The sequence below is a fragment of the Engraulis encrasicolus genome, chromosome 22 (assembly GCF_034702125.1).
Source record: "Engraulis encrasicolus isolate BLACKSEA-1 chromosome 22, IST_EnEncr_1.0, whole genome shotgun sequence".
Lineage (NCBI taxonomy): Eukaryota > Metazoa > Chordata > Actinopteri > Clupeiformes > Engraulidae > Engraulis > Engraulis encrasicolus.
This window is the reverse complement of record NC_085878.1, coordinates 40,789,737-40,802,236: the sequence shown is the minus strand read 5'-3', so window position 1 is coordinate 40,802,236 and position 12,500 is coordinate 40,789,737. Positions and strand designations below refer to the sequence as shown.

At 47.3% G+C, this 12,500-nt stretch overlaps 1 protein-coding gene across 1 annotated transcript in view; it reads right to left on the bottom strand.

Annotated features, from left to right (window-relative positions):
- cdh16 (cadherin 16, KSP-cadherin) overlaps positions 1-12,500 on the bottom strand; it is a 97,196-nt gene that overhangs the window by 33,775 nt on the left and 50,921 nt on the right. Inside the window, exons 11-12 of the mRNA XM_063187876.1 lie at positions 7,851-7,927; positions 2,928-3,119 (exon numbers count right to left, since the gene is read on the bottom strand). Of these exons, the coding sequence (XP_063043946.1) occupies positions 2,928-3,119; positions 7,851-7,927 (269 nt within the window). The remainder of the gene's footprint in view (positions 1-2,927; positions 3,120-7,850; positions 7,928-12,500) is intronic.

The following is a 12,500-nucleotide window of genomic DNA, read 5'->3' as shown; positions in this document are numbered from 1 at the left end:
TAATATATATTCTCTTAAAGGGACACTGTGTGAGATTTTTAGTTGTTTATTTCCAGAATTCATGCTGCCCATTCACTAATGTTACCTTTTTCATGAATACTCACCACCACCATCAAATTCCAAGTATTCATTATGACTGGAAAAATTGCACTTTTCATACATGAAAAGGGGGATCTTCTCCATGGTCCGCCATTTTGAATTTCCAAAAATAGCCATTTTTAGCTGCAAAAATGACTGTACTTGGACCATACTAGAAAATATTTGTTTATTACTTAGTAAACTTTCATATAAAGATCAAATTTGGCAATAGGCAGCCCAGTTTCAATGAGCAGTATAGTTGCAGTACCTTTTTTGACCATTTCCTGCACAGTGTCCCTTTAAGTTAATTTCTGGATTTTCTTTTTGATATTCTGTCTCTCCATATTAGAATACATATTATCATAACATTTATTGACTGATCATGTCTTTGTTAGTAGGCAAACCAACAAAATCAGCAAGGGATCAAATACTTATTGGACTCACTGTATTTACCACACTAAAATCATATAAATATTGAAAAACACCAAGTCAACATATTTAAACATTGATTTTATGCACTGAAAAACTAATTTAGTTGACATTTGGTCTTTATCCTGCTATAAATCTCTTTGGGTTGGTTTGGACCCAAACACCACAAATGCCACTATTGATGATATTTTTTAATATTAGAGAAAAACTAATAAAATAAATTTGGGGGTTGTTGTACTCTCATATCAGCTGTAATACATGGACAACATAATCACTAATTGTATCACTTTAGGAGGTATTAATAGTGAATTTATGCAGACTTTGATAGTTTTGGTCATCAAAAACGATTTGCATAATGTAAGATAAAAGACCTGTAAAGTCAAAAAGATGAATACATGAAGTAATATTTCCATGGATATGAATACATACCAAGTTAGCCATGAGATGAAAAACAATATTTGATGATAACTAGTGTTTTTAGGTATTTTATGGCTGAGTTTTGTTATCACGGGTCAAAAATGACCCGAACACCACAGGTGTATGCAGCTTATGAAAGGGTTAAGGGCCTCTATTGACGATGATAATGTATGCATATGACCCCTGTGTACTGTCCTGCTGACTTAAGGGCCTCTATTGATGATGATAGTGCCTGCATATATCCCCTGTGTACTGTCCTCGTGACTTAAGGGCCTCTATTGATGATGATAGAGTATGCATATTGACGATGATACTGTATGCATATGACCCCTGTGTCCTGCTGACTTAAAGGTACACTGTGCAGGAAATGGTCAAAAAAGGTACTGCAACTATGCTGCTCATTGAAACTGGGCTGCCTATTGACAAATTTGATCTTTACATGAAAGTTTACTCAGTAATAAACACATATTTTCTAGTATGGTCCAAGTACAGTCATTTTTGCAGCTAAAAATGGCTATTTTCAAAAAATCAAAATGGCAGACCATGGAGAAGATCCCCCTTTTCATGTATGAAAAGTGCAATTTATTCAAGTCATAATGAATACTTAGAATTTGATGGTGGTGTTAAGTTTTCATTAAAAAGGTAACATTAGTGAATGGGCAGCATACATTCTGGAAATAAACAACAACAAATCTCACACAGTGTCCCTTCAAGGGCCTCTGTTGACGATGATAGTGTATGCATATGACCCCAGTGTACTGTACTCGTGACTTAAGGGCCTCTATTGATGATGATAGAGTATGCATATGACCCCTGTGTCCTCCTGGTGACTTGCTGGCCTCTATTGACGATGATAATGTACGCATGATGATATAAACAAGCTTCATCCATCTGGATATGAAAACATTGTAATTCAAAACATGTTCAATTGTAGACGTAACGTCATGAGACAAGTGGCGTAAGCAATTCCAAGGTTCCAGAGCAGCATGCAGAGCAGATAGAATTAGAAGAACACACACATACAACACGCACGCACGCTCGCACGCACACACACACACACACACACACACACACACACACACACACACACACACACACACGCACGCACACACGCATGCATCACACATGGTTAGTCCCCATTTTCCCATTTAGTGCACAACACTCTAATTATTTGATTTAGCAAGAGGAGCCTGCCCTACAGCAACATGAAAAAGTAGTGGGTAGAAGAGAGGAGAGGAGAGGAGAGGCGAGGAGAGGAGAGGAGAAGAGAGGAGAGGAGAGGAGAGGAGAGAGGAGAGAGGAGAGAGAGGAGAGGAGAGGAGAGGAGAGGAGAGGAGAGGAGAGGACAGGAGGAGAGGAGAGGAGAGGAGAGGAGAGGAGAGGAGAGGAGAGGAGAGGAGAGGAGAGGAGAGGAGAGGAGAAGAGAGGAGAGGACAGGACAGGACAGGACAGGAGGACAGGACAGGAGAGGAGAGGAGATTAAGGCTAAGGTAGAGAGAAAGAGAGATAATAGAGGAGGGGGAAGAGGAGGGCGTAGTAGAAGAGAGGAGGGGAAAGAAAGGAACGGAGAACTGCATAGAAGAAAGGAGAACAAGGGATTAAAGAGGAGAGAGAAAGGAGAAGAGAGGAAATGACGATTGGCCAATGACTATGGCTTATGTCTGTTTCGTCACCATACTTCTTTATCTAAATCACCTCATTACATCCTAGACCACACATTTACGTCTTATTAGCCAACCTCTAAGGATTTCATTTGGATGAGTGTCTGTTTAGTTAATTAACGTTTTCTTTGTCTGGCCGCTTGACTGAGTCACACAGGATGTGTTGACGCAACCACACTCACTCACCCCTTCATACTACACACATTCACACACTCAGACACAGACACATACACTCTCTCTCTCTCTCTCTCTCTCAAACACACACACACACGCACACACACACTCACACACACATGCACGCACACACACACACACACACATGCACCCACACACACACACTACCTTATCCAGTAGCAAGGAGACCTCGTTGGTCTGCCTGTCTGTGTGCAGGCTGAACACCTCGTCCTCGTTTCCCGACTCCAGCCGGTAGTCGATCAGCCAGCTGTCCCCGCCCCTCTCATCAGCATCCCACGCACAGATGGTGGTTACCGTGGTACCCAGATCAGCATCCTCCGCCAGGTAGAATGGGCCGTACTGCAGCCAGAGGGGAGGAGAGGAGAGGGATATTGGTGGACAAATTGAAAGTAAAATAAAAAAAAGAAACACAGTTTCTTTCCAACACAGGTAGCTTATCTGAGTAAAAAGTAGACCAATGTACTTGTCTTACGATAAGCTGATTCTGCACAGGTTGGGTTGAGTTTGTGGTGGGTCCTTGTTAGGTTTTTATTGTTTTTCAGTAATAACAAAGTCTATCTCAATAGGTAGGTAAAATGGAGTAAACGGTGTAACAGCTATGTAATATCATGTGCTACTGTTGTAATTACACCACAAAAGTACTTTTACTTTTACTTTGTCCACCACTGGCGAGTGAGGAGAGGAGGAAAAGCAGAGGAGAGGAGAGGAGAGGAGAGGAGGGAAAGGAGAGGGGGAGAGGGAAAGATGGGTGAGGAAAGAGGGGAGAAAAAGGGGACAGAGAAATGGGATGATGAAAGAGGAGAGAAGAAAGACCGAGATGGATGATGTTAGGAACAGCCTGACTAACCTGCCGTGGGCTCCGCCCCCTTGTGCCTGTGCCTTGTTTTGACAGAGTGCTGGAGACACAGTGGGCGGGGCCAGGTGTATGGTGGCCAGTTTTGCGAGATGTACGATAATTGTCGTATTTGTAACATCATTTTTCTCGATCAAAAACACATGATGTACGATAATTTGAGAGTTTTCATTCAATTAATTTAGTTGCCTTGAAATAACCACTTGGTTTGTGTGCGATCATTTTCGCCCAAAAGCCCCCAAAAGCGATACTTTTATGGTTTTGGTACAATAAACCAACGTTCTCCACCTGGCAACACTGATGCTGACTGAGGCCACTGTAAACTCTTCCATCTGCGGCCCTCGCTCTCTCTGCACCTCTCCACGCCACGCATGCCAATCTCTCCCACAAACTCGGTCGAGTTGTGTGTTGATTTGTGTTCATTTCATTTCATTTATTTAATTTATTGTTTATTTGACAGGGACAGTGCACAACATACAATTGAGTCAGATTATAGCCCTGAGGCTAATTTTCATCTGTAGTCCCTGGATAGGAAGGTGTTAAGATAAAAAGGGATTCAAATTAATAATGGTACAAAAATGTGACAATAATACAATGGGTGCACTATTTGCAAATAGGCCTACATTACATTACAAGGTCAAGTACATAGTTAAAAAAACCAACTTCTAATATTACGGTCAACATTAAATGTATCATGTACACTTGACACTACAGTGTGGTCTCCCTTTATGCTGTGGCTGCCTTGAGGCCAGGCCAGATGTAGTGTTGGGGAGAGAGGGACAGAGAGGAGGTAGAGGATGGAGAGAGACAGAGAGGAGAAGAGGACAGAGAAACGGATGGACAAACAGGAGTGTAGAGGCGAAGAGAGAGATGAATGTAAAGAGAGAGAGAGAGAGAGAGAGGAAGAGAGGTGGTAGAGGATGGAGAGGCAGAAGGGAGAAGAGGAGGTAGAAAATGTAAATTAACTGTAAAGCTTAACAAATTGTATGCGCACGCTCGACCAATAACGCACAAATTGAAATTACATACTTGCAACAATGCACGTGTGTGTGTGTGTGTGTGTGTGTGTGTGTGTGTGTGTGTGTGTGTGTGTGTGTGTGTGTGTGTGTGTGTGTGTGTGTGTGTGTGTGTGTGTGTGTGTGTGTGTGTGTGTGTGTGTGTGTGTGTGTGTGTAACCGTGCACTAGTGTGAATGCATCTGTCTCTCCTGAGAGCGAGAGAGAGAGAGAGAGAGAGAGAGAGAGAGAGTTTCAGTGCGTGGCTCAATTATTGTATTTCATGTGTGTGCATAATAATTGCTGTCCAGCCACTCAGCCTGACCTATTTGTTAGTGTCAGGGAAGGCCAAGCCAGTGTGGTTGATATTTACACAGCATAGTTAGTGTGAAGAAAGCCAGTTAGAGTGTGTCAAGTTATGCACAGAGAGTGATGAGTGAATTCTGCTTGGAGAGTGATGTTTTAGACAGGCTGCATCCTGTGAATTCTAGTTGGTGGGATGTTTTTCATTTGAATTCTACTTGAGTGATGTTTTTCATTTGAATTCTAGTTGGTGGGATGTTTTTCATTTGAATTCTACTTGAGTGATGTTTTTCATTTGAATTCTACTTGAGTGATGTTTTTCATGTGAATTCTACTTGGAGTGATGTTTTTCATGTGAATTCTACTTGGAGTGATGTTTTTCATGTGAATTCTAGTTGGTGTGATGTTTTTTTATGAATTGTAGTCGGAGTGACGTTTAATGCCGGAGACACACACATACATATGGATTTGGCCAAGTGAAGCAAACTTTGCCATTCACACCAATGAAGGAAGCAAAGTGGGGCAGTGGAAGGCTCGTTGACAGAGGCGAAGCGAAGCAAACACTAGTTTAATATCATTAAAACGAGAAGTGATTTTCTCCTGTGACGGCCAGTCAAATCAGCAACATAAATGTTTTCATCGATCTGATTCGCTGCAACAACCTGTTAACCGTTGAGCTGTCAGAACAGAACACAGAATTTACACCTGCATTGTTTTCCCGGCGTTACACGGGTTGCGTGACAATTGAGGTTGGAGGGATGGTTTAGAGAGGCGGCATGTGGGCCTTGTTCTCTTCCAGCCAGAGTAAACAGACAAGGTCACCACGGCTGGATTGGCCATAAGGAAGACAGGGCATTTGTCCGGTGGACTGTTGGTGATTTTGGCCCGGTCCTCCCCTCAATGTAGTGGTATCAGTCCTCATGCCGCTACAGCTGACCTCTCCGAGTCAGATTTAAATATTCGTTTTGGGTGTTGTGGTCGAAATAGCCCATATTAGATGACTAAAAATACCTCGTAATAGAAGACGGACAATGTTGTCATAGGCTCATTGTCTCTCTCAATGCCTGGCGGACCAGCCTTGACTGAAAATGCCCGGCCAATTTTTTTTCCGCCTACCCATCCCTTGTGGTCACGCTTACAGTAAATGCATCTCCCACCCCCGCATCACTTTGACTCCCTCCCCTCTGTATCCCCCCCCCCCCATCACACTCCATCTCCCACCCCCGCATCACTTTGACTCCCTTCCCTCTGTACATCCCCATCACACTCCACCTCTCACCCCATCTCCATCCCTTCAACAGTCCATCGCTCTTGCTTTCAGCCCATCTCTCTCTCTCTCTTTCTCTCTCTCCCATCATCTCTCTTTCTCTCCATTTCTCTTTCTTTCCCTCTATCCCTCTATCATTCCATATCTTTCTCTGCCTCTCCATCTCTCTCTCTCTCCCCCTCTCATCTCTCTTCCTTTCACACTCCGTCTCTCTCTCTCTCTCTCTCTCTCTCTCTCTCTCTCTCTCTCTCTCTCTCTCTCTCTCTCTCTCTCTCTCTCTCTCCCCCATCACCTCTCTTTCTCTCCATTTTTTTCTCTCTCTCTCTCCATCCCACTCTCTCTTTCTCTCTTTCTCTCTCCCTCCATTCCTCTCTCTCTCCAGTCGTGGTCTAGCCCACGCGCTGTGCTGTGCTGCTCTATTCCCTGGTGTGGGTGGGCGGGAGGCCGCTGCAGGTATTTTCCGGAAAGCTGAAAGAGTCCCGCCTCCGCTACGCTCCGTTCCACTCTGCTTGGCTACGTGCCGCTCTCCTGTCGCTCAGCAGCGGCTGGCAGGCAGCTCTTCCTCTTCCTCATCTTCCTCCCTCCCCTGCACAAGTGTTAGACTGAGCAGGGCTATCCTCGTCTCTCTTCATCTTCCTCCCTCCCCTGCACAAGTGTTAGTCAAGAACAGGGTTATCCTCGTCTCTCTTCCTCTTCCTCCTTCTCCTCATCCTCAGGTATTTTCCGAAACGCGGAGCGATTCCCGCCTCCTCCTGCTCCGCCGCAGCTCCGCTGCGCTTTGGAGTTGCTCTCCTCATCTTCACCAGCTTCCTGCCAACTCCACATCTTCCTCTTTCTCCTCTTCCTCATCATCATCCTCCACACTTCCCTGCAGATGTGTTATCAGAACACGGCATCCTTCTCTCTCCTCTTCCTCCTCTCTCCTCTCTTCGCTCCCTCCTCTCCTTCTCCTCTCCTCTCTTCGCTCCTTGCTCTCCTCCTCCTCTCCTCTCTTCGTCCCTTCCTCTCCTCCTCCTCTCCTTCTCTCTCCTCACCTCTCCTCTCTTCGCTCCCTCCTCTCCTCCTCCTCTCCTTCTCTCTCCTCTCCTCTCTTCGCTCCCTCCTCTCCTCCTCCTCTCCTTCTCTCTCCTCTCCTCTCCTCTCTTCACTCCCTCCTCTCCTCCTCCTCTCCTCTCCTCTCTTCGCTCTCTCCTCTACTCCTCCTCTCCTCTCTTCGCTCCCTCCTCTCCTCCTCCTCTCCTCTCCTTCTCTCTCCTCTCCTCTCCTCTCTTCGCTCCCTCCACTCCTCTCCTCTCCTTCTCTCTCCTCTCCTGTCTTCGCTCCCTCCTCTCCTCCTCCTCTCCTTCTCTCTCCTCTCCTCCCCTCTCTTCGCTCCCTCCTCTCCTCCTCCTCTCCTCCTCTTTTCCATCCTATCCATCCTTTACTCCCTCCTCAGACTACTCTTCCCTGCATCCACCACCAATTGCATCGCATAACGACAGAGAAGAATAACTTGCATGCACACACGCAAGCATGCATTCTCTCTTCATGTGTAGACACAAGTGTGCCCGCGTGTGTGTGTGTGTGTGTCTGCGTGCGAGCCTGCATGCATTCCTAAGTGTGTGCCTGTGTGCGTGTGTGTGTGTGTGTTGTACCTCACAACATCAAGCTCACCTCATGCTGGGAGAAGACTGGTGGGTTGTTGTTCTCATCCTGTACTGTGATGACCACGGAGCAAGAGCTGTTCAGACCTGTGGCGGGACACAGCAGACACTCACTGTCACTGTACAGCGCTTGACTTCTAAAGCGTACGTCATAAACTAAGAAGGGACCTCGTGCGCATAGATTCATTTTTTGAGGGGTGGAGCTTTGGGTCAAAATAACGGATGAAATACGATTTTCCAGATATACGTGCTTTTTCACAAAATCACTTTGAGAAATGTAAAGTATCTTTCTGGACACATGAAAACACAATTTGATCACTGTGAAATTATGTTTTGTTAATTAGTGGACCTTTAACTTTACTGTATATCCTTACTCATGTAGAATGCAGCATGCTCGCTCACATTAACTTACTGTATATCCTTACTCATGTAGAATGCAGCATGCTCGCTCACATCAACTTTACTGTATATCCTTACCGTGCGATCACACCACCGGCGTTGAATGCGTGGAAAGATCCGGAAGTAATTGACTTTGTATGGGAGAGGAGGCGGCAGAAGCGTGAAAAGCAGCATACGCATTTCTAGAGGCGAGGGCGTCAAAAGCGCCAAAAGCCGAGGGCGTCAAAAGTTGAACTTCATCTAAACATATGTAATGAGCTGGGCGGCAGCAGGCGGCAGCCATTGGAATGTTCACATTTTTCTAAACACGAGCTTCGGTTGGTCGAGATTCCTCGGTCAAACGCTTCAGGTTGAAACGTTTGCCGCGTTCAACGCCCCTGACCTGTGCTTTCCAGGCAGGAGTCAGCAGCGTTGTGGCTCTTTCAACGCCGGCGGTGTGATCGCAGCATTACTCATGTAGGATGCAACAGGCAGAAACGGAGCATCAGAGCCACCACTACGTAGACATAAGCAGGGTAGTTTGCAGAGCATTTGGGGCCTCAACCACTTTGCCCCCCAAAAATTGGGGGCCGGCCTCCTAAAATGAGATTGACTTGAAAATGTCATGGAAAAAGGATTGTAGAGGTAGCTGTTAGTACCTGCTGGGCATTGCTGCCTGTCGCACCTCCTCCGGTGCCCATGGGTCAGCGAGAGAAAATAAGACTTGTGACACAAACATCTTTATTGTATAAATTACTAGACAAACATAGGGAATACACATTCACATTCATCATGCATGCACAGGAGGTGCCTTCCTCAACCACCTTCGCAGGTAGCTGTAGCCCTAGGCCAGAAGCAGATGTCGTCAGGTGGTGTCCACCCTCCCTTCTGTGTTTTGGCCCTGAACCAAAACACCGCCAACTCCAGCTAGTGGGCCAACAGTGAGTGGCCAGGCTCACTGCCCATCTGCTTCTGGCGTACAGCTCACACCAACAATACAAAAGTTTCATACATTTGATAAGCATAAAAAAAAGAAAGGAAAATAAGGCAGCTGTGCTCGGGTGCGTTGGTTGCTGGGGCGGCAACAGTGCTGAGTGAAAGGTGCCGAATGCGCTGAATGCTTGACGAGTTGTTTGTGAGGCAGTTGAGCTGTTTGGTGTTCGTTGGCTGCTGGCTGTAACCCCCTTCCAATGCAGCTGTGCTCGGGTGCGTTGGTTGCTGGGGTGGCAACAGTGTTGAGTGAAGTGCCGAATGCGCAAGCCGGTTGGGAGATAGGCTTGCTGTTCCCTGCAGCTGCTGTCTGGGGGTTAGGTGTTCTTCCCCCAGTTTCTGTCCTTCCTCCGCAGCCAGAGCCAAAAGCTCCCTTTCTCCGCCTCCTCTGCCAGTTCCTTTGTTGCCTTCTTAAGCTTCCTTCCGGTGAGTCCCACGTCCTTTAGGAGGCGTAGAGTCGACAACCCCATAAAGCCTCTGCATCCAACCTCCACTGGGTAGATGGTAGTCTTCCAACCCGCCTCTCGGCACTCAGCAGCCAGCTCAGAGTACTTGGCCTTTTTCCGCTCGAAGGCAGCCTCACTTGGCACGGTGAGTTCAATGAGGGCTACCGCTCTTGCCTTTGTGGACCACGACACTATGTCTGGGCGGAGAGATGTGGTGGTAATCTCTGTGGGAAACAGAAGCTTCCTGTCCAAGTTGACCTTCATGCTCCAATCCTGGCCGGGACTGAAGGGTCTTGATGTTTCTCTTTGCCTGATGCTTCTGATCCCTCCTTCCGCGACAAAGGTGGTGGGGTCCTCTGTCGGCGATGGTATTCTGCTATCCTGTCTGCGCTCCTCCAGTACTTCGGCTAGCTTTCTCAAGACTTGGTCGTGGCGCCATCTGTAGCGGCCTTGTGATAGCGCGATTTTGCAGCCTGACAAGATGTGCTGGAGGCTTGCATTGGGAGCATTGCAGAGTGTGCAACATTCCTCATTTCCAAACCACTGGTAGAGGTTCCGAGGACAGGGGAGCGTGTCATAGGTTGAGCGTATAAGGAAGCTGAGTCTTGCCTGTAGGATCTTCCACACATCTGACCAACTGATGTTCCTGTTTGAGATTCCCTCCCAGGTTGTCCAGCTTCCCTGCCGTCCCTGAGACACAGCCTTGATCTTGTAGCGGTCTTCCTCCATCCTCGTCACCTCCGCCACTACCATTTCCTTCCTTTCCTTGCGGTGGGCCTTGGACCAGAATCTTGGTGCATCTCTCCATCCTACCTCTACCTGCTCTACCTACCTGCACTCTGCCCATGATTTCCTTGTGCTGCAGCCGGCTTACAGCTTGGTCGACCTCGGTCTGGGCGTTCCACTTGCGGCCAGTCAGGACCCTGGCGTTAGCCTTCCTGACTGACTCGTCTGTGGACTCCCGAAGCTCAAGGACCGACCTGGCTTTCTCTTGCATGTAGCCCAACTGTAGTGACTTCAGTGGTAGTTGCAGTGTATTTCTTCCGAAGAGGCCAGCTTCAGATAGGTACCGTGGCAACCCCAACCACTTTCGTATGAATGAGTTGGCTTTCCCATCCATCTTAGTCACGGTTGATGAGGGGATCTCGCTCATTTTCAGGGGCCACATTACCCTCTGGTAGAGTGTAAACTGGTAGCACCAAACCTTGTACTTCCCAGGGAGTTGGCTTTGGTCGATCCTTGCCAGGCCGTCACATAGCTGTTTCATGACGGTCTTCCCCATCTGTTTATCAGATAGTTCTGCGGTGTACTGCCTCCCCAGGCTTCTGATGGGTTGCTCGGCAAGAAGTGGTATCTTTTCCCCTCCGACAAGAAAGTTGGTGCAGTCATTCCTCACTCCTTTCCTAAGTGACAGGCTGCGAGACTTAGAGGGCTTGATCTTCATTCGCGCCCATGACATCAGCTCGTCCATCCTCTTCAGCAGTCTTGCTGTACATGCTGCTGTTTGCAGGAGGGAGGTGACGTCGTCCATGTAGCTCCTTAGTGGGGGAAGCCTCTGACCGTTTGGCAGTTTGATCCCTCCGACCATTTGTCTTGCACCGATGAGAATAATCTCAAATGCTGCTACAAATAGTATTGGAGAAATCGCACATCCCATTGCGATTCCGACTTCAAGCCGTTGCCACCCAGTAGTGAAGTCTTGTATGGAGAAGCACATCTGCAGGTTGTTGAAATACTCTGCTACCAGGGGTCTTGAAAACAGGTTGGGCATGTGAAAGAAGTTCCATGGGTAGTTGATCAGTTGGTGCGGGGACTGATCCATACGCAGTTGGCAAGGTTTCAAGCCCAGATGACGTGGCAGGTCAGTCTTCTACCCTCTTTGCCTTCTGAATCTGGTCCCAGAACATTCATGTGTGAATGCTCTACGCATCCAGGAATCCTGGCAACCCTGCTTTTGACAGTTGGTATTCTCAATATAGCCATCTCTCAAGTCAGTAGGTAGGGTCTTTCTTATTCTTTGGTAGAAACTGAACAAGAAGATTTTCCCTTCCACGTTTAGTAGGGCAATGCTACCGGAACTGGCTGAATGTCACTTGGGATCATTCCTCTGGGGGAATGAAGTACTGCTACAGCTCTTTGCACCTCAGATGGAATGATTTTTCTTCTTCAACCGCAGTTCTCCTTAGGTTACCATATCGCTGCTCTAGTACCTTGGGGAAGTTCTTATTAGGAGCTTGTTGGGGGACTCCATTGGGGCTGGGTGCAGAAGAGGACTCGACCTTTCCTCCACGACATTTGCCTGACTCGTCTGAGCTTGGGAAGCTAAGATGTTAATTCATGCTTGTTGGCTGATGCAGGCTGGGTGGTACATATCCTGGTGCTCCAAAGGAGGCCGATCCTTTGTGGATCGCTGTACTGTTATTCCCTGACGTGCTGTTTTTTTTTTTTTTCACTCCAACTGCTGGTCCCTGGTGGGTTTCAAGCTTGCCAGGTTTTTTTTTTTTTTTATTTTTCTCTCTCTTCCAGCCAGCTGTCTGGTATGCTTGAAGGGATCCTTGACGAATCTGGCTCGCTCTTATTTCTTCCGGCCTGTTGGCGTTATGAATACGTTCGGCTCTGCGAAGTCCCGGCTAGTTCTTTTCCTGACCTCTCCCACAAGGCTTTGGAAGCCCTCTTCGTCTCGCTATGGGTTTGCCTTTCTCCAGTTCTAGCGGAGTTGCCGCCGCGTTTTGCAACGTGAAGTTGGCGGATTTCCTTCTCTCTCCTCCCTCCCTTCTTTTAGGGTTGGTCCTCTGTTCTCGGGACAATCCTTCGCCGAAACCTGTCACTGGCCAAGTCTGATATCA